The sequence below is a fragment of the Micropterus salmoides genome, unplaced genomic scaffold (genome assembly GCF_014851395.1).
Source record: "Micropterus salmoides isolate LMB-PRFRI ecotype aquatic unplaced genomic scaffold, ASM1485139v1 Ms_hic_scaffold_17, whole genome shotgun sequence".
Lineage (NCBI taxonomy): Eukaryota > Metazoa > Chordata > Actinopteri > Centrarchiformes > Centrarchidae > Micropterus > Micropterus salmoides.
The window spans coordinates 20,261,345-20,288,618 of record NW_024040817.1 but is presented as its reverse complement, the minus strand read 5'-3'; the positions used below and the strand labels follow the sequence as shown (position 1 = coordinate 20,288,618).

Genomic DNA, 27,274 nt, shown 5'->3' with positions numbered 1-27,274 from the left:
TTTAGAATTACATGTACTTGGCCACAAAAAGAAATGAGATTATTTTTTTCACCTACTCAGTTAATCATCTGCCTTTCTCTTGCGCAGTGTTTGCTGTATCTCTGGAGACGGTCCTTGCAGGCCATGAGAACTGGGTCTATGGAGTCCACTGGCAGCCACCTCTCTACAAAGGTACCTTGATTAAAAAGCAGGGAAGTGATTGATCATTATTCACAACAATGTTAGATAATTGGCAACGGGTCCTTGCTAAAGTGTCTTAGTAGTTTTTCTCAAAATCAAACTTTTTCTTTCAGAATCAGACGTAGCTCCCACTAAACATTTCAACCACATATTCCGTTTCTACAGCCTGCGGAACTAAATGGGTTGGCTTCCAGGCTAAGTTGAGAGACACTGTTTCTCTCCCTTTGTCTTAAGATGTCATTGCTTACAAAAGCCAGCAAGAGAAGGTGTTAGAGAAAAAAAGAATAAGAAAAAAAGGTGTGAAAACTTATTGGCTTAATTCTCAAGGGAAAGGATGCCGGATGTGCTAAATCTTCTCTTTAAACTCTGGTTGTCTTAAAAGCTTGTTACATCAGTATCACTTTGCACCCATCCAAGCTTTTGTGTACATCACACATGATACTCTAAGCATGTAAAGCTGCACAATTATGCAGCAATTATTAACTTTTTTTTGGTCGTTTATTTTTGCATCTTTACAAACATTTGTAACATTTGTGTTATCATTAAGCATAGATTATAATAATATGACATGATACCATACATTCTAACACAAATTAATCTCTTTAGAAATCCTTTTATAAAATGCAGTTGCAGTCTCCTTGTAGTTAGTCTTTGTAGAAAAAATGGCCTGTGTTTGGGAAGACCAATTAACCCACCCGGCCTTGCCTGTAATTGGTCAGTCTTTTTTTTACCTGTAAACACATGCAGGAAGCCTTTGATTTGATACAACAGAGCAGCCATCCTAAATACAAAATGTCAGTAACGTACGCTACCAACTGATCAATTTGTAGAGACAAAAGCATGATACAATGCAGCCTGAAAAATAAACCATGTAAGGCCTAATACAGTGGTTCTACAGGTAAATCTGAGTGTTGAGTGAGATGATTGACAAAATAGGTTATGGAAAAAAACATATTTCGAGAATTTTTTTCTGAATGTTCCCTTATCTTTGCTTTTTATTTGTTCAATATTGATTAGTTTTACTGCTTTAGTCCTCACAGTATTCAAATGAAATAACCTGAAAAAGGAGCATGACAACTACTCATAACTTGAAGACATGTGGAACTTTAGACAGGTAATGTGAGTAGACATCGCATTAGTGGAAGCCAAAGAAGTTGAAGCCACTAATCAAACAATTGACTGTTGTCAGTTGACCATGATTGACTGTGTGTGCTGCTCCTGCATGTGTTCTCCAGTGTCCCTTTGTCTCCCCCTGAAGGTGGTGAGCTGAAACAGCCTCTCAGTCTGCTCTCTGCCTCCATGGACAAAACCATGATCCTCTGGGCTCCTGAAGAGGGATCTGGAGTCTGGGTGGAGCAGGTGAGTGTTGACTTGAATACCAGGAGGATGTATGTCAGTATATCAGTCACTCTCTGAGGGGAACACACAACCATGCAGACCCACACATCAATTTTTCACTCTATTTCGGCTAGCTTCCCTTTCAGTAGCTCTTGACATGATCCGAAGCCAGAGCCCTCCCTTAGTATTTTCTCTCCTGCTGTCAATGCCCCTGTGACGGTTTTCCACTCTCACTGACATTGAGGTGTCAGGAATAGAAGTGATAACAGTGACAGACAGTGATGAAGAGGCACCGAGCCTGGCGCACCACTGTGAGTTTAGACAAGCTGAGGATGTCCTCCCCCATCTTCCCTATCTATCACTCACTCATACTGAACCCCCTCTTTTATGGCCCATTCCTCAACATATCCGACAAGGGATGGAGAGGCTTGGTGGAAGACATGCCAGAGCCTTTGCCTGCACCGCCTTTCCCCTTATTATTTTTTTCCCTACATGATCTGTCTTTCCCTTTTCTCTCCCGCCTTCTGTCATTTTCTGTCCACCACCTCCTCTTTTTCTCCACAACTTGCCTCCTTTTCTCTTCTCCCGTCACGTCTTCCCTCTCTCACTTTATCACTCTTTTCCTTTCTCTTTGCTCCCCCCCACCTCTTCTCTCTTAGCTCCCAACAGCTGTTGTTGTGCCAGAATGGGGCTAAATTTAACACAAGTGTGAATGGCGAGGAAAAAAGCATTTCTCTGCCCATCTGCCTCCTTTTTTATTTTTATAAATAGGACTGTCAAATTCTCAGGTGGTTCAGAAGCACCTCAGATTACCTTTCCGTGTACCTGGCTGATACAGAAAAACACGTACTCATAGGCACAGTTGCACAAACTACTGTCATAGACGTACGCAGAATCTATTTCACAATGTTTGCACGCCAGCTCACAAATACACACACACACAATTGTCATTGCACAGACACGGCTTACCTCGCTATGGCAGTCACCTTGTGTGTGATTGCACTCTGATGTGATGAGAAAGATCCCACACTTGATCAGTTACATTTTTTGCGCCTTTGATCTGATCATTCACATCGAAAGTGACGAGCAACAGAAAGCACAGAAAGGAGCGGCCGTGAAAGTCCCTATTCTCCTCTCTGACAAGGGGACTATGATTAGGGCCTGAAGCCAGTGCAGATCTCACATATTTTTCTCTGTATTATCAGACAAAGGTGGGTAGTGGAAAAGAAAAGCAGGAGTGGGCGTTCGAAATAAAGTCTGGTGTGGTCAGTCTCCCTCCACAGCTCAGGTTTTTCCTCTTGATGTAAAAAAAAAAAAAAAAAGAAATAAATATACCCCCTTCCTGAAATAACCTTTTTTGGTGAATGTAAAAGTGCATACTATGTGTCTGCTCTCCATTTCTCTCCTCTATTTCTCTTCCTTCTTACTTGTTTTTTTATTCAAACGAGAGAGCCAAACCCTTTTGAACTGACAGATTCCCTGCCTATAAAGGAAGCTTAACCTTTGAAGCTCTGTCTCACACACACACAGAGATGCACATGTGCAACAATGAAGTGAATTAAACTGTATTTATATTTTGTTCCTATCTTTACACGTTAGAGAGAATTAATGGCCTTTGGGTCCTTTTTGAGTGTTTTCTGTGATCTGAATAGGCCTCACAAAGGCTTTCCTACGGGACGTTGAAGTTTTTGGCAGAGCAGATTCTGCGGTGCTAAATGACCAGCCATGTGTGTCTTAATTAGCCGATTTTTACAAAGAAGTGCTCCGTTTCTTCACGCTGATTAGAGTAATTGGTGAGATTTAATGGAGAGCGGGGTTAACAGTGGGGTGGCCTGGGCCCACCGCTGCGTAAAGCACATCTTACTAACGAGACACACTGGTAATTAACATCTCAGACTGACCACAGCGGGCCACTACAATGCCTGGAGGGATTGTCAGTTTGTGTGTTTGAGAGAGAACCTATTTTCAGACCCCGGCTTGTGTACTCTCCTCAAGTTACACTTGACCATATGGCAGATCGAGAAAATCACTAAAACCAAAATGAGTTCATATTTTTGAATAATGTGTACTTAACACTTTCTGTTAAAGAGTAACTTAACGCCAGGCTGACAAGCAGTGTTTTGCTGTCCTCTCTGGCTGAAAGTTTCAAGACTGTTTCACCTCTGACCGCTGCAGTGTCATCGATGGGTGTGGTTGGGTGTGGTCAGATATGTGCTCTGTTGAACCTGTAACCACACCCAAAAGTGATGTCACTCAGCCCTGGAGTCCTCCTACTCTTCACAACAGCAAGGGCCCTATTTTAACGATCTAAGAGCATGGTGTGAAGCGTATGGTGTGGTTGCGTTTGGAGCCTGTCCAACTCCAATTTTGCTAGTTTAATGGTGGAAACAATGGTCAGTGCACCAGGCGCATGGTTCCAAAGGGTTGTACTTTTGTCTGTGAAACAGTGTTATGGGCATGACATGCAATAAACAAATAGGAGTGTCATCTCCCATTCCCTTTAAAAGCCAGGTGCGCTTATACCTTGGAGCATTGCAATTATAATAACAGATGAATGGCGCATTATAAAAACCATCAATTGATTGATTGAATTGCAGACTCACAGCAGAGGGGTGGATATGGATCGAGGTGTGGACGTGAGAAAAACTGTATCTGATTGTGAAGCTAAATTCTTACTTACTTTGCAGCTCTTTGGTTTATCTGTGAAGTGTCTGAACTACACTGCAGACTGGAGTCTGTTAACAGACTCACAGACGCTGTCTCCTCTATGAAACGTTTGGACCCTCACTGCGCTGCGTTATTATAAACTATGATGAACCGGTCGTGGATCACATCTCTCCCCTACACTGGTTTCTTTATTGTGTGTTATATTAATGTATGAGTGTTTGTTTTTTACAATTTACTTTGATGATTAGAGAGGCTGCTGTCAGTCATTTTAAATGTTTCCATGTGCGCAGTAAAGTCACGGCAAATGTCGTGGAGCATTTAAGCAGCAAAAGCTGTAGTTATAAACTTGACATGACAGAACAGAGGAAACTCTCGAGAGGAAACATAATTCAACTTTTAGCTTCTGAAATAATTTAGATGCCCTGATGGAGCTCAGGATTTTCAGGAGGACAGCTGCTTTACTCCAAACTGTTTCACAGTATGAACCTGGACTGTGTGTGAGACCTTTTGGATGTGTAGAACCCAGAACATGAAATAACATTAGATCCTGACCGTTCCTGACGGCATGTCGGGAGATTTTAATAATCTGTGAAGTTACGCTGCTGTGCCTCGTGCGTAAATGCGGACGCATCTTACTATCAGAGTAATGCACAAAATAACAAAATGCTAAAATAACAAAATACTAAATACTTAAAATACTGTGCTATTGACTTTAGACCAAGACTGCCTCAAGATAGATTTTCAGGGAGTGTTAAGTTACTCTTTAACTTTATCCCTTTGGGAAGAATGCCAGGTAAGAGTAGATTTCATGCTCATTATTTGCTTAAAGCTTAACAATCCATAAATTAATTAAATTTTAATGTGAAATGAGTCCGTCTTACTGAAAAAACAGATAATATTCAGCTGAATGTGCAGTACCCCATGGCTCTATGGAGCTTTTTAGCCTCTTTTAGCTCATTGTTTTGGTCTTTTGGTTCACACTCACTGCTCTCATTTCCACCTGTTTCAGGCAGCTGTTTTCAGTAACATGTTCTGTTTTCAGTGAAAAGGAACAAAGCCAGTGTATGCTACAGCACCCAATGGCAGAAAAATAAAGTTAGTAGGTAGGTGGTGAGCGTAATGGAGCATTTCGCAGCTAAAGAGGAGTTGGTGGAGACCACAACAGAGTGAATATTCAACTTACATTTGCCAGGTGGCCAAAAACACGACATAAAATTAATTTTAATGTTGCGCACTGTCTACTGGTTTAAAAAATAGGTAAGGTAACGTGTTTGCCATATAAGCTTTTTAAGGTTATTATTTGAATACAAATTTTACAGTTAGAACCGTTGTTGATTGGTTGAGACAAATCAACAGATCAATAAATAATAAAAAATAATCCTTCGTCCTTACTTTATTTTGTAAATATTGAAAATATGTTGAACATCATGAGAAATTGAAGGGAAGAAGACCCTTCGGGTGTCGGCCAGCATTTCAACCTGAAAGGTTGAGGATTTTAAAACATGTGCTCCACATTGTTTGGGTTTTCCTGGCTTGGCTAAGCTCACTGAGCACTCATCACCCTCTTTCTCTCCTTCCTAGAATGATATATGCCTTCCCTTCTTTGCTGCCCTTGTTCTATTCCTCCCCCGTACCCCCGCTGGCCAGCGATAAGGCATGCCGTGCATCCATATTGTTCCCTCTCTCGTAAACAAGACAGATGATGGCTTTTTGCCTCTGTGAGTTTTTGCATGATTTATGGTGGACTCTTGTGTGCAGAATTTTAGAATCAATCTGCTTAATGTTGCATCTCATTCTCTCTCAATCTCACCATCTATGTTTGTACCTGTCTGTCTCTCTCCCTGGATGGCTGGAGGATCGTGCCATTCAAAGTGAAGGCATGCCTTTTATTGCTGTCATTAGTTCTGCTGTGTTTCAGCCTGCAGACAGGTATTATTTTGAAGGTCATTGATGACCAACTCAAGCTCCCTAAGAGGGCCGGATGATTGAGAACACCACTTTACTTCCACATATAGCAGACAGACATTGCGAAAATATGTGTGTGTGTGTGTCTCTGCTGGTGTATTGGTGTGTAGTCTTTCAAGGTGTTTGTTACACATAACTGATTTTTGTTGTAGTAATTATTTAAGTTAAATATTTAAATCTTAACTTCTGGATCTTATTTGCTTTCTAAATAAGTAGTTAAGTTATTATTATTATTATTATTATTATTAATTGATGCACGCACATTCTTGTGTGTTTCTCCTGCGGTCTGCCTCAGTTCTCTGCTGCAGCTCAACATGCTCTCACTCTACTTACCTACTTTAAGAAAAGATAACAGGCTAAGCTGTACATCATTCCAGATTTTAATCATTCCAGTGTGAATTTAGCACTTCTCATATTTCCTCACAGCCAATGTCCATATCATTTAAAGCACAAGCTAATTAAAGATGGCCGGAGATATTACCTAGCCGTATCAGGATACAGACCACAGTGCTGCTTAGGGAGCAGTGTAGCGCTCTCTAGGGTGGGTTCTGCTGCAATCGATTTGAATAGGTCTGCCCTCTGGGCCTAGTTTACCTCCAAGGCCTCAGGGCCTGATAAAGCTTTTAATTGTTTAAATTCCTCATGGCAGTGAGAAGTTGGCCTGCTCTTTAGAATCCCCCTTAAAGTCCTTGAGTATTTTAGTTTAGTTATAAGCAAATAGTTTCTCTTTGTTTGGTTAGGTATTGAAGTATCGTTGTCAAGAGTGAGTTGATGATAATAATGAAGATTTCTGACTTTTACTGATGTCTGTGAATATGTATGTCTCTTTATGCAGGAGGAGTATAGACTTGCTCTCTTGCCCTGTCCATTATATTTCAAAGATGATTCAAAGTGTATGTCTCCTTGTACCAGCCAGCTGCAGGTGAAAATATGGACAGCTCATGCATGGATTGAAAAGCTCTCTGTTGCTTACACAAGAATTCCTGTTCTATTCAGATTTTAAATGTTTCAATTAATTTCCACATTGTTTCGTTATTTCTGTCTAGTGCCATAATCCTGCATTGAATCCTACTGGTTATGCAAGCAACAGGATGAGATATTAATGTTATCTGTTTTTTCTCTATTTTAATATGTAATTTGTGTTTTTTTTTATGGATATTAATGAAAGAATGAACAAATACAGATTGTAATTAAGTTTTTTACACATTTTTAGAAATAAATAGAAGCTATTTACTTTGCATTATGGCTGACTATTGTTCATTTTTGGTCGCAATCCTCTGTTTTGCCTCCTACACTTATGTTGGCTTTGAATGCACTTGTTTATTTCTGTTCTTCTTTTTATGTTTGGTGTCTGATTTGCAAAGAAAAACTTCAAAGAAACTTAAATGTGAGTCAGAATGACCTCAGAAAGAGTTTAAACAAGTACATTTTCATTTGTCAGTGTAATTGGTAACTGCACTTAAATCAAAGTGGGCTTTCTGCTCCAGAAAGTGATTTGAATCCACAAAATTCAATACAGAATTGTCTTGACACACAAAAGCAAGATGGTCAGAATCCTAAAGGAGCAATTTCTATTTTCTACCATTTTTTTTCTGAACTGAGAGACTCATCATTTTGGGCATTTTTAAATTGGATAGTTATTTGCAGTGGAGGCTCAGGCCCCATGGACCCTTCATTGTCTACATGATCTGCTCTATGAACATGAGGCAGGGGTCACAGGCTCTCACCCGAATCCAATTTTATGTAAATCCCTCTGTTTTCTCAAGCTTTGCCATTTTTCTTGATTATCTGTTTAGTGTGATATGCTGCGCTGCAATTGCTTTCATTTTGTATTAGACAACACAGTTTATTCAGTTATAATGAGTCCCATTTTGCATAATTTCTCATCTGACTTGTCAGCTTAATTTGCTGGGGGGGGGGTTTCTGCTTCTGTCCACCATTGTGGGAGCTGTTAGTTAATAAGTCTTGAAGGGAGACCGAGAACAGATTTGCTTTCCCTCAGTCCTCTTCTTTTCTATAAATCTGAGCCTGTAGCCTGCAGGTTTACACAAAACACAGGTGTTTGCCACAACAACCGAACTATCTGCTGCATGTCTGAATGTTGCATAGGATGAAAGGATGTGCTAATTTAACTCTCAGAAATATCACATTTTCTTTAAATTAACCGACTTTGTTGCTTTTTTCTCCATATGTGGCAGTTGATGCACATTCCTGTTTTTACATGTTACTTTCATCTTTGCCCACAACAAGTCAGTGACTCTGATCCAGAAACCAAATGTTCTTTTGTCCACCTGATATCCAATACGAGTGTGTTCAAAAGCCAGTGAGTTTACTCTTCGGATTAGTAATCATCATCCACACAAGGTGTTTATTTATTATTATTATTTTTTTCTTCCACACCAGGTGCGTGTAGGGGAGGTTGGAGGCAACACTCTGGGTTTCTATGGCTGCCAGATGAGTCCGGATGGCTCCATGATTGTGGCTCACGCTTTTCATGGAGCGCTACATCTCTGGTGCAAACACCAAGAGAAAGAGGTGAGAGTCATGGCCTCAGTCACGCGTAAACTTTCTAAATCAATATACTGCCAGTAGTTTTTGTAGTTTGTTCAGTTACAATACATATCGTTTCTTTCATTCACACAAGAAATGTAAAACTCTTCCTTGAAGCGCTGGAACAGTAAGTGTGTTTGAAATGAGATTCCGTGTTAGCACATTGCTACACAGCCACACTGTGTAATTAGTCACACCAGGTCTCCTCTCTGCCACTCAATTTGACTGGCTTCGCATGTGTCTTTGTTGGCTGTCCCTGAGAAAGAGTCGGGGTCTGAAGTCACAACGCATGTTCAGAGATAACTGCATTTCAATTACGCCAGCTTGGATAGTGAATTTAAAGTTCAGCACAAACCTGAAGGTGTTGATAACTACCGGTAATTCAGATGTTTCAAAGGAGATTGTCTTCTCAGACCGCAATACCTAAATTATAATCACTCGCCCATTTGTAGGTGCCAATCATATACGTTCTGGAGGTTTCCGTCATGTGGCACTGGTGTGTATGAAATTTAGACAAGAAATCAGTTGAAAGTTGTGAACTGACTATTGCAATGCTGCCTGACTAGGGAGAATGGAGGCCTGGGGTTGTGATATCGGGTCACTTTAATGCAGTCCAGGACCTGAGCTGGGATCCCGAGGGTGAGTTCATCCTCAGTGTGGGCTCAGATCAGACCACCAGACTCTTCACTCCATGGAGGAAACAAGATGCCAAACAGGTAAAATAGGAAAAGAATCACCTGTAACATGTTGAAGTAGAAGAGAAATTGCAAAGCTGATTGTAGCTCAAAATTAGTGACAGTTATTTTTATGTTTTATATGCATAGTTTGGAATTATATATTATTACCTGATGGAAAACTGTTGTTAGCTAATCTGATGAATAATACCTGGAAAATCAAGGTAATACATCACATTAATGCAATTATTTATAAATCTAATATTGCCATAAAGCAGTCCTACATTGCAAACAGTCTCCTGTAATGCTGCTGTCCTTTTAACATGTGCCAATTGTATTAACCTTTGTGGGATATAGTGTATATAGTGTGTACCTAATAGATTCTCTACTTGCAGTGGTTTACTAAAATATGTTTAGGCTCTGTGTCTGATTGAATTTCAGCAGGCTGTGACTTAATAATAAATACTTTCTGAGAAGTGATTATATATTTTTGAGGGAAGGAATCAAGACTTGAGTTGCAGGTGTTGATTGATGAGCCCCAGCTGTACTGCAGAAATGTCTTCGCTTCCCACTTCTTCACCTCAGGTTTATCGAGATTAAATTGTTAGAAGCGAGGTAAAACATCCCAGTTTAGCATTCAGTTTGGGCAGAAGCATAATCAAGGTTCCAGTCTTTATCACATTATTCAAGATGCCTGTTTGGAATATTGCCACCTCATGCCGATACCAAAGGAAATCCGGTCATTTTAGTGGAGCCATTCCTTCCATCTTCTCTGGTGAGAACACTTTGCATCTCAAGCTGGAAATGTTTTATTTGAACTGGAGATTCAGATTCAGTGTTCAGGGTTTTGGCTTGGTTACAAACGAAACAAAACTCCACCACATCAGAGAGATTGTGAAATGCTGGCTCCGACAACCACATGCAGCCTGTTCTGGTCACTCATAATATCTTTTTCTGTCTTTTTCACCCTGCAGGAAACCTGGCATGAGATCTCACGGCCGCAGATCCATGGATACGACATGCAGTGTCTTGCCATGGTTGGAAGGTTTCAGTTTGTGTCTGGAGCTGACGAGAAGGTCCTGCGAGTGTTTCAAGCGCCGCGGAATTTTGTGGAGAACTTTGCTAATATCTCTGGGAGCTCCAGAGAAAAGCTGTTGACATCTAGTGTGAGTGCCAATGAAATGTCTATCTATGATTATTATTTTCAAGTTATTTTTATCCCATTTGTCAAAATAGTTAAGTGATCAAATCCATGACCTGTAGAGAGCTACATGTTTGCCCTCTGTCCAAAGGCCAGATCTCACTTTCTTTGTAGTGTCTCTTTCACTTTGTTTTCCAACTGTAAAATGTGCTGAGTGGACTTCCCACTCTCCTTAAAATTCCTGCATAGTTATTGATGTGTGTGTCTCTGTTTGTTAATTTATCTGCACATTGCCAGGACTGTGCCAGCCTTCCAGAAGGAGCCAGCACACCTGCCTTGGGTCTCTCCAACAAGGCTGTATTTCAAGGTAAAATACTTGCTCAGCTCTGCTCTTTTTTTGAGCTCAGGGTTGTGGCCAGGTTTTGTCTGATCAATTTTCATGAGCCATGAGCCTGTATGATCCATACAGTAGTTTGAGACAGCTGTCTGTGCCTTATACTGAGGGTTTGTTTAGTATTTCCATTCCTTTTTATATAATGTAATATTCAAATAGTCAAATATATTTACAGAATTTTTTTTTTACAGGCGACCTTGTCCCAAAAACCAATGAAGAAGAAGGGCAGTTCAACAGCTTATCTGATCAATACCGGGAGTCTTACTTCCACCCGCTTATCATGACTGGTACTGTAAAGCTGCAAAAATAACATTTTTAAGTATTTTCCCAACATAATATGGTCATTTCTACAAATAAGTAGTCATCTCAGTAAACTCTGATTTAATTTACCTGATAAATAATTTTAGAGCCAAAGTGCATTCCTGTCTCCCCTGCAGTCTGATAGCCTGATTCATATTCCTCGTTGCAATCCACTCTGCAGCCTCAGTACACATTTAAAAGTTCCTGTCTGCCTGTCGCTGGATGTTCTTATAAGAGACAATGATATGCGGCTGCCAGACGGACAGTTAGTTATTACAGCTCTTCTGCCACAGTGCCAGAGGTCTCCTGGAGGCCGACAATATTACAGCAGGAGAGGGGATGAGAGGAAAGGGGCAGTGGGTGAAGAGGGAGAATAGGTGTCAGTCAGGAAGCAGTGATGTGAGCAGAAGCAAAAAATAGACAGGACAATTGCAGGCTCTCGTTACACAATGACTGCAAATCAGAGAAAAATCTCAAATCTAAGATGAGATGGATGGGTTTGGGATCAAAAAATGGCATTGAGTTTATGTGTGGAGAGGACGGCAGTGAAACACAGAGGAAAAAGAGTACAAGAAACAAAGGCAAAATAGAAATTGTAGGAAATGGGCAGATGGGGAATGGATGAGAGTCAAATGAAGAGAACGTATATGGTGCTTTAAAACCCCTGGGCTAGAGGGTGTTGAGGGCTGTCATCAGCATGATTGAAGCCACTCCTTAATCTGCTATGCTAATTAGGAAGCAGGCTTATGTGATTGCGAAGTTTAAGTATCGGTGACCCCGGGCTACGTAGGGAGCAACCTAGTGCAGAGACCGCATTTTCACAAGTTTGATTGGCTTCTGCAGGCAGGGGGACAAATTAATAACTAGGCAAAATGAGAAGCCGATGACCAATAAGAAAAACACAAGGAGTCTAGCTTTTAATTACATGCAATACAAAGGCAGCACAGGCTTGTGGGGAGCCTGCGGGGTGAAGGAGAGGTATGGCACCCAGCAAGATTTGATCCCCCTCAAAGCCAGCAGCTGTTAAGAATCAAAGATAAAGCTGCAGTAGCTTTTTTTGGGTAGGGGGGTGGCAAGTTGCAGGGCTAAGGATGTCATGAAAGCTAAATGTTTAAAGAGGCTGAATGTGAACCTTGTCTTAGGGCGATCGATTGTGTTCTCAGTCTACCATGAAGCTTGCGCCCCCGCCCCCCCCTCTTTTAAACTTGTACTGTCTGTCACATACACAAATGCACACGTTCAGTATCCAATCTGTCGCTCTTTGGGTTAATAGTACAGGGATTTAAAAGAGGGAAATTATAATAGCCACTTTGGTATAATCCTCATTTAGTAAATTGGAAACTGGTTGTATTAGAATTTTAAAACAGCTCAGTTTTCAGGGCCCTGCAAATGACAGTTATATAAGGATTTTGAAGTCTGTGTGTTTGTGTGTATGCACGTGTAGAGCCCCCACCAGAGGATCACCTTCTCCAGAACACACTCTGGCCTGAGGTACAGAAACTGTGAGTATCCAAATATGTCTCTGCTGACAGTGTTTCCAAAAACAGTTACCTGCTTGTACAAACTATCCAGAGTCCTGAGACAACATACAACCCACTTTTTATATTCTTCCTTTCTTATAAAAGAAGTCCGAGTTTCCATATTGGTCTTAATGAAGCAACATTTCCGGAGGGAAATGTTTTGCCCAAAAGGGTTTATTGGATCAGAAAATGACAGACTTTCCAAAACTCTTGGTTGTCTCCCTCTATTCATCAGCCAATCAGGATCCAACGGTCCTGCCATCCCATGAGCCTCTTCCCCCAGGCTAAATATATTGCCTCCATTTGTGGCCAATGCTAAATCCATTTACCTGTCAATCGGCCATAAACATGACGAAGCATGGACATTGTGTGTGTTGAAAAGCGTTTGTTTTTTTTTACCTCCATTTGGCTTCACCCCCTTCACTCATTTAGTGCATAATAGGAACATTAAAATGAGTAAGTGGCCAAATTATTTTTGTGGCACAAATAATACTCTCAGTCACGGGCAAATTGCCACAGTGTTTGAAAGCCTCGTCGTCGTGGGAGGAATTTCTCTCCTTTGAGTTGCAGGCTGTGATTTCACTTTGCTGACTTGTTGACATTTAAAACAGCCAGGTGATAGTCAGCAAGCTAAAAGTAATTAGGCTGTGAGTGATTAGCTGCAGCATCATCATTGTTCATCTCTGTCAGCGGTAGAAGGACCAGTCATCTCAGATCAGTATTTTAATTTCACACTCCGCTTATTTACCTGTCAGCACGCGACGATGGCTCGAAGCTGGGAGCTTGTTGGGGCAACGCTCTGGAAAAACAGAATACTTAATTTTCTGCCAGACGGGGAGTCCTCTCTTTGTTGTTGTCCTCCTCCCTTCACCTGTCTGTCTCTCAGATGCTGGTCGGTCCTTCCACATATTCAGTGTGGCTGTTATCTTGAATCATTGTCTATGAGTAATCTCTTCACAATTGTCCTTCTCTGTCTCCCCCAGGTACGGCCATGGCTTTGAGATGTTCTGCCTCGCTGCAGACAGCGCTAGGACGGTAGTAGCCTCTGCATGCAAGGTCAGTGTGATAAGATCAAGGCGAGAGACCATGTCCAACCCCCTACCCCAGCAAAGGGCATTAGATCAGAGAGGAGAGAGCATCATGACATATTTACTCTGCCTTCACACCACAGCACACACACTGCTGTCAGGCAGATATTGATGGAACCTACATTGTCCTGACCTTGATTGTGTAGACAATTTTGTCTTTCTGTGGCATATAGTCACTCTGATTAAGTTCGACTCTTTCTTTCTACCTCACCCACCTTCTCACCCTGCGTTCCTCCCCTTTCTCTCTTCCCTTCATCTCCTGTTTCCTCCAGCTGTCCTACTTTCTTTCCTCTGCACCTCTTTCCTTTATTCCTCTCTCCCCTCACAAGTATGTTCTCTTTTCTTCCCTGTTACGGCCGTTCTCATCCCACAACCCACCTCTACATCTTTTTTTTTTTTTTTTAAGAGGCAAGCAAGAACGCAAACTTTCTGTAACATTTATTCAAGACAAAAGTTCCAAAGTAATTTGCAGGAAGAAGATATGGCTAGGAGGGAGAAAGGAAAGACAGGGAAGACAGTGTATAAAACAAGGAGAAATACAGTAAGTGTATTACCCACAAAGTAAAAGTTGTAAAATCAAGAAAAAGAATGAGAAGTGGGTTTCAAGATGCGTTTTAAAGATGTTGTATTGTGTATTTTTTTTTCTCTGTATATAAACTAATCTAAACTGTCTTTCCAGGCATCTAAAGCTGAGCATGCAGCAGTTCTGCTGTGGAGTACAGCCACATGGCGTCAGCTGCAGACGCTGCCCTGCCATTCCCTCACCGTCACCCAGATGGCCTTCTCCCCCGATGCACAACTCCTTTTGGCCGTGTCCCGTGATCGCACGTGGTCTTTATGGAGACAGAACCTGCCCACGCCTGAAAGTCCAGGTGAGCAAGAGGAAGGAGGAGATGTCACGACAGAGGGGGGTTCCCCTTTTAAAGAAATGTATTATTTAGTTGTCTGGATCTTGTTTTGTAATGCAGGACAGCTCAAGCTGAGAAAATGATTCCTCATGCTGCTTTGCAAATAAATATAGCTTAATTAAAAATGTGTGATTTCAAGACAAAGAGACGATATTGGAGCCTTACTGGCAGATGACACCAGCACACCTTATTTAAACGAATTAAAGTAAGGTAAACCCACTGAGCAGATTTATTCCAAATCAAATTCAAGCAGGCCTGATTAGAAGGAATCCTCTAATTAATACTGTGAAGAGCCAAACAAGTAATGTGACGTTAACTGAAACTAGACCAAAAAGGAGCTAAAACAGGCAAGATTAGATGCAACCACATTTTCTCTGCATATCTATGTAAACTGGCCACATTTTGCTGGTATTATGCAGGATGACACCAGCACCATATTTTTCTCATACTGCACATTGCTGCAGCTCCTCTTTTCACCCTATGTGTTGTACGCTCCGCTCTTGAGCTACAGAGTGATGAATCTTACTTGTACAAAATCTTTGTTGGGAGTTGCACATGCCCAGTTCCCAGGTAAGGACTACTAGCCAATCAGAAGCAGAGAAGGGCGTGTCGTAAGAAACAAGGTAGTGTGATCCAAATCAAAGCCGCTTCAGACTGAGACCGTAACCTAGCAGATGGTAAAAGTTACTCACAAGTCCACAACATCATTGTTCCACATCTTACCATCAGGACTAAACGTTGAACTGTTGACGGTGTTCTGACGTTCTCTGCTGCCTTGCCGAAAAATGCTACCACAGCGCAAATCGATAGACTCGACTCTGCTCGGCCCTGCTCCGTTTTCCAGTGCAGATAGTACCCAGAGATAGTACGTAGCTTGTCGTCATAGCGACACCACACACAACTGCCGCGACGTAACGTTCAATGCGACACACACACCAGCGATCCACACGGTTAAAACGTTTCAACATTCATGTCAAGATCACGATGAAAAAGAAGAAAACAACGCCGTAAACACATTTCTAGAGTTGTGCAACCCTCAGACATAGTGGTCTTGTAGCGGCTTGTTCTCGGCCTTCAGTTAGGTTTCAAGCTCCTGGGACCAGATCCAGACACATTCCCACAACAATACAGCCTTTTGTTATTTTGAGGTATTGCAAACATCAATCTAAAAGCTTCCTTTGTAGCTCTCCATCACCCAGTGTGTTTGTTTTAGCTTGACCTTTTGACCTCTTTTAGACTTAACTCAGTGGTGGTGACAATAATGGTTAGAGAAACAGATTTGTTTCTGGAAGGTCACAACTGTAAATATCCCCTTCGGTCTGAGAAATTAAGCGAATGAGAAATGATCTCTGGACTCAAAATAACTCCAAGTAAACTCAGTTAATGTAGGGCAGCTTTTTGTATTTTAGCTAATATTTGCATTTTATTTGAACAATTATTAATTGTTACACAACTTTCTTTTTTTTTTTTGTTCTAATCAGTGTTGGAAACAACAAGAATTATTTTTAATTTACCTTTATTTAACCAGGAATAAAATACTTTTTTTCAGGACAGGCAGCAGCACAAATAACATGGTTTCAGACAAACACGAGCATAAAACAATTTAAAATGAAAACCAAGAACAAATTACAAAATTATAAGATTAAAGACATTCAAAACATCTACAACCAGATGTACCTGTAAAGTAATTTCAATTTATGGTTGATGTAAGTAAGTCCTGGTAGCAAAGGTCATACTTTTTTTTTTGTAGGATGTCGAACCATTGGTATGAAGGAAGCAGTCCAAGAAAAGCTTTATAAATAACAATATGCTAATGATGAAGTCTACATGTGAGTAATAGTGAGTAAGAATTTTAAGATTTGTCTAGGCATTGTGAAGATGTATGCATGTCTATAACATCACCAGTCCAGCACAGACATAAAGGAGGCAGCAACAAGTTGCTTTTGGCCTCAAAGGAAAAGCGAGACTTATTTCTAAAATAAGAACCCACTTCAGTTTTTATTACCAGTTGCTGAATGTAAGGTTCAAATGAGAGAGAATCATCAATTATAATTCCAAGATACTTCTGTTGTATAGATATAGACTCCGTCTCAGAGCTCCGAGATTGAAGGATAAAATAAAAGCTCATTCTGATTTTGTTTGCAGTCACATTCCGTGCGTGAACAATATGGTAGATGTTGGTAAATATTTGTCTCTGATTGGCTATTCCTGCTCTGAACATACATGTGATTAATCATGTGATCACTTGAGGGCTGCTTTTAAAGGTTACTCTGACACTACTCTATGGCGTAGGTGACAGCGTAGGGTAGGGGGGCCACGCCGTCGATTCGATGCAGAAGTATAAATTGCACTTAAGTAGGAGTCGCTTGATAAGTCGCTTGATAAATGGGTTCACAGGTTGAAACCTCACATAACAATGAAACACATGCCTCCTTTCTCGGTCGCTTGGAACAGCCACTATGCTGCTTCCTGTGTGAAGAAATCTGGTCAGATTTTCCACAAAATCCATGAGTTTGAGTAGGCTGAAACATTCATCCACACAGCGACAGCAACACAGCAGCTAACAAAAATGAAGTCTGGTAGCACCAAAAAACGACCGGTCCTGACAGGTAAACTACAATTACTGGAAACCGTGTGAAATATATATTGTGATTTTGTGTTCTAGTTGGTTCAAAACGCTCTTATTCTGAAATGCTCCATGTGGGATATGAAGCGGTGCAGAGAACGGAACAAAACCAGTTCAGAGAGTTGTGATGGGTAGTAGAAGCACATAGAACACATTTAAAACAAGTCAATAACGTGGGGCAGGCTACACGCTCCGCTGCTGAAACACGTCTGAGGCAAAGCCAGTGGAAGTTGGCGCTGGGCAGGGGACAGAACAAAATCATGGCGCAGGTGGAGTCAGTGGACTTTCAGAGTTACACCGACCAGTAACACTAACGTTATCTGTTGCAAAACATAGTTTATAGTTGTATGTAGGGCTGACCCCAACTAGTCAAAGATTCGATGCTAAGTTGGGCCATGCCTGTTTTGACTGTCAATCTCACAGTCGAAGCTTTGGCGATATGGGGGTGCTTGACATCTGTTTTTAAATAGAACTACCAGTTTTCTCCCAATAAGTTAATATGCAGCCTATTATGATGTACATTTCAACATATAATGCTGTAAATAGAAATGTGAAAAGAAAGAAGCTTTTAATAAATGTTTTTAAAGTGCGTGAATAAATCCAAAATTGTAACCCTAACCCTCACTATAGGGGGATCAGTGCGCACGTGTAGGCGTAATGTGTATGTGTAGTGGCAGAAGAGGAACAGTTGCTGAAGAGACGGAGCCCCAGCTGTGTGGTAACAATCTCACTTATAATATTCAGTCTAGCTCACTAACAGTTTTTGTTATCATCCAATACATTTACCAGTGCTGACATTGCTGAGCCTCTCTGCAAAAGATACACAAATAGTTATTGAAAAGCAGCAGGCGAGCTAATGCAGACGTATCATGTCGGCTAAATGCAATTAATGTAATATTGTCGTGCAACAAACATGGATTAGTTCAACATCAAGCTGATGAAATATTACTGTAACATTGCAGTGGGAGTGTACCTGAGTTTCCTGCATTTTGTGTGACGCTCTCTCTGGTGTGTCAGTCTCTGTTTGTCATTAGTTTGAGCACGCGCACGAGCACACACTTTGGGAGGTAGTGGTTGCAATGTGAAGCCTCAGCACTAGAGGCCACTGAAAAATACACTTGGTCCCTTTAAATGTAATTTGTAAAAGTTTGATCAACAAGGGCACAGATCAGGTAAATAAAAATAATTATAAACAGCCTAGAGGAAGATGGTGAAACCTGAAACAAACACAATATAAGGGCTGATAGTGGATCAGTACTTCTGTTGGCCAGTGTCCTGAGTCGATCTGTGGACCCCACTCTCCATTCAACTCCTGCAGGGACTGTGTGGTAAACAAGAGCATGCCCCTGCAGAGTCTGTTTATATGAGAGAATCTCAGCACCTTTACTCAGACAAATAATCCAATCCTGCATCCAAGGTGAGCAGAACACGACATTTAAGCCCAGAGCATTACCTCCTACCTGCACCTGATAACTCATCTCGTGGCTCTTTTGGCAGCGCAGGATGGTCTTAATGGGTAGTGACAGAGACTAACCAGTCCTGCACTCTCCTGTTTGCCTGTATAGTGGACTGCACTTTGGCAGGGGTGGTGTTTGTGGGAGGGTTTGGGGATGGTTTGGGGTTGGGGGGGGGTCTCTCGTCTGTTCCGGTTGGCTGCTGAATCACTCAAGGTGATTGTGAGGAACACACAGTCTCAGACCAGGGAAGGTTAAACGAAATCAGAGCTGATCAAACAAACTGACTCCCTCTATCCTCACCTTTCTTCTTACCTGTTTTGTCTCACCACATCCTCCTCCCCTCCCTCTTTCGCCTTCCTCACCCTCGTGGGTCAAGCACCCAGACATCTTCATTAAGGAGACACTGTTACTTTCCTCTCCTCCCTTTTCTTCTAATCTGTCTGCTGTTTTATCTTCGTCTATTTTGCTTGTTGTCTCTCTTCTTTCTTTTACTTTGTCCGTCTCTGGTCTCCATCTGTGTGTTTGGGCTGAACAGACCCCCTTCCCCTCGTGGCCATCCGATGAGAGTGTTAATGGAAGGAGGTGCGACACCTGAGTGTCCCAGACATCACACCCTCAGATATGTGTGTGTGTGTGTGTGTGTATTTTGCAGAGTGAATGTGCTGTGGATAGACACGACACGGTGGTTAACTCAGAGTTTTGTAGTTTATACGGCTGTGTGTACATGCCGGCTTCGTTGTTTGTGTGTGTGCGCGTGTGTGAGAATGCCAATAAAGAGCAGTACTGCTGGGGACGCGCAGACAGGCTGCTGCCAGCAGCATACAAACAACCTCTCTGGGGAAAACCAATCTGGGGTCTGAAATGACTTAGGCTGGGGAAATAAACAGCAGCAGGTCATAAACCAAAACTGACTGAAATGAAGGGCTGGAATGAGGTTCTTTGTCTTGTTTGGTTGTTTATTTGTCACTCGGGAGAGCTTTTCTGCTACAGAGCAGCGAGGTAGGGATCTAGACATGCTGATGTCATGCTACATAATTGTGACACAAAGTTTTGACTACCAGCTCATCTCTCATCAAACAGGGCCGTGTCAGTGTGGTGTTCTGTAAATGAAATGTGACAAAATATATGCAGTGCTTGGATGGATGATAGGATTTTGAGTCTGAATTTATTGTTTTTACTTGTTTGCGTTTGTTGTATCCATGCAGAGCTGCAGTTTTCGCTGTATGCACACACAGGGAAGGACACAGCCATACACAGCCGAATAATCTGGTCATGTGACTGGAGCCCAGACTGCAAATACTTTGTGACATCCAGTCGGGACAAGAAGGTAATTCTACAAAAAAAAAAAAAAAAGATACAAGTCTTTGCTTTTAAGGTGAAAAAGTGATGGTAAGAAAACTGCATTGTGACATACTAATGTAATGAATTTTTGTGTATTAATTACATTTTTTGTGTGTGTGTCCAGGTAATAGTGTGGGGCCCGTGCAGATTAAAGGACTCTGGAGACTCTGTGCTTCCTCCTGAGATTCAGCCATGTTCTTCCATCTTGGATGTGGGTGATTCTGCTACTGCTGTGGCCTTCTGCCCCGTGCTTTGCTCCGATAACAGGTACACACACAGATGGACAGATGCACAACCAATCTTTTCATTTGATCCACAAATAGTTAATAGCAGATGTTCTGCCCAGTGAAGATGTGTTTAGGAAATGAGTTACCATATGACTAAAATGGCTCACAGCATCCAAATACATGAATTATCTCTGCAAGCACTTATAGACAAAGCACTCTTTTTATTTTGTTCATAGAATATTCTGTTTTTAACAACAACTATCTACATGTACAAGAAGTAATAAGAAAGGAGACTGTCCATTGTTTTATTGTAAAGTTGTTTGTAGTTATTTTAAGGCATAAGGAAGTACAGTATGCTCAAGTGTTGGCAGGGGACTAACTAAGGAAATGAAGAGGCTACAAATCAATACTCAATATCATTGTGCAGACACAATGCAGAAGTCTGACTTCACCTTTCATGTTTGATTTTAGAATACTCAGTACAACTACAATATACCAATATTGCTTATGTCGGGGCATAATGGGCTGCTTGAGAGTACTGATATAAATACAGATTTATCGGTCATAGTATAAAGTATTGAAAGAAACTACTGTTTTTTTCCAAAGCCCCAGCTGAAACATTTATATCCTGTGGAATTTAATCTTATATTTGTAGTGGAATCAAAGTATGACAGTTCTGCACAATTTCAGTTTTGTTTCTAGACCATTGTCCTGAGGTTTGCGCATTGGAAATGAATGTAGTCGGTGAAGGTTTGGTCTGCTATGATGCAAACGTGTGTTTTGGTGTCTTCCTCAGCTACCTGCTTGCAGTTGGCCTGGAGTGCGGCAGGATCTTGCTATACAGATGGAGTCCTAGCCAGGAGGCTGCTGGAGGACACGACTGGAGCAGCTGTGGAGCAACGGACATGTCGTATCCTTTACAGTGCACATACACACACACACACACACACACAGTTCATCTGAAGTTCAGTTCCTGATGCAACTTTGAAAAGCCTCCAATGGCTATGGGCATTAGATGTAAATGACAATGTGTCATAGAAACAGTAGTGTCGCTTCAGTTTGATAGCTGGTGAGATGCAGAAGCTTTCTGTTTCTGGCTGAATTGAGACCAAATCAGGCGTTGTGGCCACAGGGTTGTGCGGTGGTATGTGGGCGTATTTATTTGTACTTTTAGAATGTAACCGCTCAGAAACAATCAGAAAGTAACTTTTTATTTCTCGGTTTCACTGGCTTTCTCGCTACCAGCACTCCCACTCCTCATTCACTCTCTTTGACCACCTCTGTCTCTCCCTCAAACAAATGAACACAAACCAGAGGAAGCTTCTTTGTATCACTATTTTTCAGCATAGACTGCAAGCCAGACACAGATATTGAAGCTCGGTACATGAAATAAACCAAGCGAGGACACAACTGGGAGAGCATTATAGTTTGGTCCACCAACTCTGCCTGAATAGTGCCTGGTGTCAGTGATATGTCAGGCTGACTGGGGATCACTGTGGCCGGATTGGCCACAACTTTTCCGCTGCAGGTCGTTTCATTTTTTTGGCATTTCTGTATGTCTAGTATTCCACATGGGTGAGTGAGTCATCCTATGTAGAGCTTAGGAAGGAATCCACATTTTGTCAGAATTTTTTAACAACTTTTGAAATCAAGTTAATGTAGCTATTCTGTGCCTCAGCAGCTATTTTTTTACAGACATATTTCTCACCTTCCTGTAGGTGGGTGGATGGATGTGTGTGTGTGTGTGTGTGTGTGTGTGTCCAATAATCCCAAATAGTGTGACAGAAATTTGGGATTGTCTCTTTGTTCATATAATACTCATTTGTTTAAGAAGGAGAAGTAGTAGAGAAGGTGTAGAAGCTATTTGTCTGGATTTAGTCTAATGCTTGTTCTGTCGCCTAGAGCAGAATCCTGTTCTTTCCCTTTACCATACATCCTTTCACAGACAAAGCCACTCTTTGGCGGTCAAGAGGCTTCGCTGGAGGCCGAGGCCTGGCCGGGCAGGTCGAGACGACGACAACAAGAAGGATGGACAGACTGACAGCGAGAGTGGAATCAAGGAGCAGAGCTCCTGGGTCCAGCTTGCCAGCGCCAGTGCCGACCACTCTGTCAAAATCTTCAACATCAACAAACGGGCTCTTTAGCACCACCAACACTGACACTATTATGTCTCTCACACGCAGAGAGACACTTGGACTGAGGGCCACAGGCCTGACTGTGGCACCAAGGCCACAGCTGCTTGCTGGCAAGCCATTCAATCCCTGTGACAGCCAGTTAAGTCATGGGTCAGTCGCAGGACAAACCCACAGCACACATGCCCTGCAGTGTGTCTGCACACAGCTGAACGGATTTGATGGGTGGAAGCAAGATGGTGAACACACCATGACCCTAGGGTGGTATTTTGCTTCAACAACACTTCATAGTGTTTTAGATTCAGAGAAGATGACACTGCTGGATCACTATACAGATTGCATATTTAGAGTGGTTATCCAAGTAAACATTTATACGGTAAACGGATGCTTTTCAGTAAGAAATCAAGTAAGTGATCACGCTATTCTCCCTGGTTATTAAGGGTGTTATTAATCTCTCAGATATGTGTATTTGTTTTATGAAATTAATTGGTTTGTATATCCAAATTGTCTTTGGTCTCTCAATGATGTTCATGAATAAAGTCGCTGTTTCTGCCAGGCAGCCAGTGGTTTCAATTTATTTCTGAGTTGCACAATTTATTTTATGTTATTACTTTAACTCACAAGTAAAATTATTGTAATGAGGTAATTCAGTGCAGACTTTTCAAATCAGTATGCATTACAACAATGGAACTTAAGAACACATGACTGAGATGGATCACCAATCTTTACATCTCCAGAGGATGCTTTCATAATGCATGGAAATGAATAGGAACTGGAAATCTATTTAAAATCCATTAAAAAATCTGAAACTGTAGACCAGCCAATCTTCTTGGCTTTTTACCCCTTAAAACTAAACACTGTCTCTTTAAAAGCCCCTTTTCCACTGCACGGTACCAGCTTGTGATCCCTCATCACCAGTTACCGTCACATGTCTACTGACTAGTTCAACCAAAGATTGATTTAAATTTTTTTTTTTTTTTTTTGTTTTAATTCAACAATTTTAGTGGCCTGGAGAGGTAATATTAACCATGGGAAAAAAAACTTAAAGAAAAGGCTGAAAAATGTAAGTATATACAAATATATATTGTCTACTTTTCTATCCTGTAATAATCTTGTGTCTCCTGAGTTCCCATTTTGGGAACAGTGTGCATTCCAAAACTGTTTGCAGTAAGAATACATGAGTTGTAGGTATAAAACTTTGGGATGGTCCACTACAGGCAGGACAGCAGATTAGGGTCAATTAGTGTCCAGTAATCGAACACTGCAGCTTTAGATTAAGGTACACCTGCTGTTGGAGACCGGATCTTAACAGAATTCTCAAGGACAGAGGAAGTCCATGTCTTAGATTTACTATGGGCTCAGCTGAGTGTGCCGTCATTATATGTCAGCCATAAATTTATCTGCAAGAGATTGTAGCTGCTGCCTATAACTCTCTAATCGCATATCCTGGTATGTATGGAGGCATCAGTCAACCCACACCACACAAGCTCCTCCAGGAAATGGCTGTTTTTCAAAGGGTAAAATGAGGTTTTGGGACAATACGGCCATACATCAAGGGATTTTCCACATCATAAATAATGTAATGTAATTATTGAATCATTATCAGTGATGTTTCAATTTAAACATGACTGATCATCTTGCTGGGGAGTTTCATTAACACATCTGTGAGGAGCTCTCAGCTCTTCACTCTGACTAGCATACTAATACATATGGCATATCCTCCTCTCCAACGTGCCCTTGACCACACATCTTGATGAGGTTAGATTGTCATAATGTGGTGTCCCATCTGAAAATCCTTGAATATTGCAGATTAATGGGGAAAATGGTAACCAGTGGCACAGGTAATATACCACCAACAAAGGTTACTGAGACAGCAGAAACACTGGAAAGTGTTTTGAGCAGGGGAAAATTGGAAATGAATATATGGAAATTGAGAGCTCTTTTATCTAGCATTAAAATGGTGACATTTCTTGATTGACAAAGACGAAGAAAGTGTGTCAGAAATATGCTTTTTAACAGAAAGATTGTTCTGGGTTTACTGTTTGTGGGCTTTCACTATGTGTGTATAGTTTATTGCCTTACTGTAGTTTGTGAATGAGTCATGTGAGAGTGTATGTTATTTCTGTGTGTATGTATTCTCCTGCCTTTATGCTTCCTGCAGTATTAAGACTTTCTCTGCTAAGATTCCAGCTGTTGTGTAAAGACACAATTAGCTGTATAAAGACTGTGGATTGCAGCTCAGGATCAAAGATAATCTTATAAATACAAACACTGTCTTTTACTTTAGGCAACTTACAACAAAACATCATTAATCACAAAATCCCATTAACACTGGTCCAAAAGATATAAAAATAAAAGTGCCACTTCTTTTCTAGCCTATGGAACTTTTCATGGTGCTACCACTGAGTCGGTTTAAGGAGTTCAGAAATATTTGACATTTTAGCTTGCTTATGTCAGTTAAATGAATCAATCCAAGCTTTTGACTGAATATTACAAGCAGATGAATCCAAACTTAAAATGTGTGTAAACTACGGTGTACAGTATAATCTTACCAGTATGCATAGTGTTGCTTTGAACTAAAATGTTCACAATGACAATGCTAACATGCTGGTGTTAAATGTTTAACATGTTCACCGGCTACAGTTGAGTCTGATCCTGATTGGAATATCATAAACCAAAGTACTGAACATTAGAACTGATGATGACGCTAGATGAAAAGTTAAGGGAGGGATCTGCAAAGTTATTACAGTTCCTCCTTAGAGATATATGAATGTATGAACCAAATTTCACGGCAATCCATCCAATAACTGTTGGGACATTGCTCTCAAAAACACAAATGTCAACCTCATGGTGGCGCAAGAGGAAAAGTCATGGGATCATCATCACTGGGATTCTTCCTCTGGGAACCATGACTGTCTGTACAAAATGCTGTGCCAATCCCTCTTGTTGAGATATTTTACAACTTTGACCCCTAGGTGCCGCTATTGGAAAAGTCAGGAACTCACCAAAGTCATTACAATTCATCCTCTGGGCGCCAACATTTCACAGCAATCCGTCATACAACATTTAATGGCAATCCATCCTCCATTGTTGAGATAATTCAGTCTGGACCAAAGAGGCCCCTAGAGCCATGCCTCTAACACAGCAAAAAATATTAGTTGATTCTACATTAGTGAAGTTTTGTGTGTACAATTGTTTTTACAGACAGGGCCCTTCAGTAAATACAGTTTGACCTTGTTGCATTCATATCCCATCATAAAATAAAGTTATTATGACATAAAAACTGTCAAAGGAGCTCCAATGAGATTCATGATTGCGTGTGTCCTTCTCCATCTCTATCCTCAGATCAATGCAGCTGAATATGTGCATGTGTGCATGAATTGGATAAATTGGATATAGCACTGGCTTCGTGTACTTGCTGTTAACATCTCTAACCAAGCCTTTGTTTCTCCAATGGAGCCATCACATGTAAAGGAGGATACATAGACTCTTCCCTTCCACTGACACCCAGGTCAACTTAATCAACCCGCCTTCCATTTGCACAGCATGATCCCGCCGAGACGAAAGAGAAGGTCATGCAGCATTTACACACACTGGAGCGTTTCTTCCTGCGGAAGCAACTCGCCGAAATCTGCAGTTATCTTTGAATCAGTAGGCACCAGCAGAGGCATACTGGATTTAAAAGCTCAATTTCACTTGATTCCCTGCTGAGTCGTATGAACCAACAATTACAGCCAGAACAAGGTTATGCAGTCGTCATGCAAAGTCGTACAGAATATCTGCAACTTAAAGGAGTAGTTTTACATTTTAGGAAATATGCTTATTCGCTTCCTTGCCGAGAGTTAGATGGGAAGATCAATATCAGTCTCATGATGTAGCTGACTGGCTCTGGAGCCGGGAGGTGGGTAGCTTAGCTTAGCATAAAGAGTGAAAGAGCTAGACTGGTTTTGTCCAAAGTAAAAAAATATATATGATTACTAAAACCTCTAAAGCTCATTAAATTGCATTAATAGCATTGAAAAAGTATGTGTACAGTAAAAGACAATGTTTATATTGGGGACTATTTAATCAGTAGAAAACAGTTTCAATAAAAACTAGACACAGGGACAGGGATGTTTCTTGACAGATATGTATGCTGCTGAATATTTTAAATGTAATTTTTCACACCACTAAAAAAATTCAATTTGTGTTCATTGTATTATTGCTGAGGCAGAAAACTCTATATCTCAAGCTGTTAACTTTCAAATTTTCCTTTTATGATAGTTTTTATTAATGGTTAATGAATAATTTACTGATTGTTTATACTAAAGTCATAAGGCATTAATAAGAACAACTTTCAGGGTGACAGCTTGTGAAAAAATTATCCTCCATCAGGACAGTTGTGGTTGTAGCGCTTTTATATTTTTGCAAATGACCCTCTAATGGACCCCCTATCCCCTTAAAACCTTAAAATGAAGTATATTTTAAGTAAGTTTCAAGTATTCCAGGATATATACAGTGCATGTTACTTACAGTCAGATGACAGTTGGCCACAGTCTCAGCCAGCTGCTCCACAAGAACCGAAAACAGTTTGCTACCGCGTCTAGCATCCACATACTAAATATTTGAAAGTGAGGACAGAGAAAAGCTCTGACATCAGGACACGTCCACTCGCACATATATAAATAACACACAAACGCGGATGCAAACACACAGTGGCACTGTTAGGAACACACTCAGACACACACTCTTACCCTCCATCCTGTTTGCCACTGGGTTCCTCCTAA

The 27,274-nt window shown here is 41.1% G+C and overlaps 1 protein-coding gene across 1 annotated transcript in view; it reads left to right on the top strand.

Annotated features, from left to right (window-relative positions):
* Positions 1–23,083, top strand: part of elp2 (elongator acetyltransferase complex subunit 2) — a 28,511-nt gene extending 5,428 nt beyond the window's left edge. Inside the window, exons 9-22 of the mRNA XM_038725113.1 lie at positions 88–171; positions 1,439–1,539; positions 8,554–8,685; positions 9,267–9,416; positions 10,349–10,540; positions 10,813–10,882; positions 11,101–11,196; positions 12,654–12,711; positions 13,713–13,785; positions 14,497–14,689; positions 20,014–20,135; positions 20,274–20,416; positions 21,173–21,286; positions 22,322–23,083. Of these exons, the coding sequence (XP_038581041.1) occupies positions 88–171; positions 1,439–1,539; positions 8,554–8,685; positions 9,267–9,416; positions 10,349–10,540; positions 10,813–10,882; positions 11,101–11,196; positions 12,654–12,711; positions 13,713–13,785; positions 14,497–14,689; positions 20,014–20,135; positions 20,274–20,416; positions 21,173–21,286; positions 22,322–22,520 (1,727 nt within the window). The 3' untranslated portion in view covers positions 22,521–23,083. The remainder of the gene's footprint in view (positions 1–87; positions 172–1,438; positions 1,540–8,553; positions 8,686–9,266; positions 9,417–10,348; positions 10,541–10,812; positions 10,883–11,100; positions 11,197–12,653; positions 12,712–13,712; positions 13,786–14,496; positions 14,690–20,013; positions 20,136–20,273; positions 20,417–21,172; positions 21,287–22,321) is intronic.
* Positions 23,084–27,274: the final 4,191 nt, after the last annotated feature.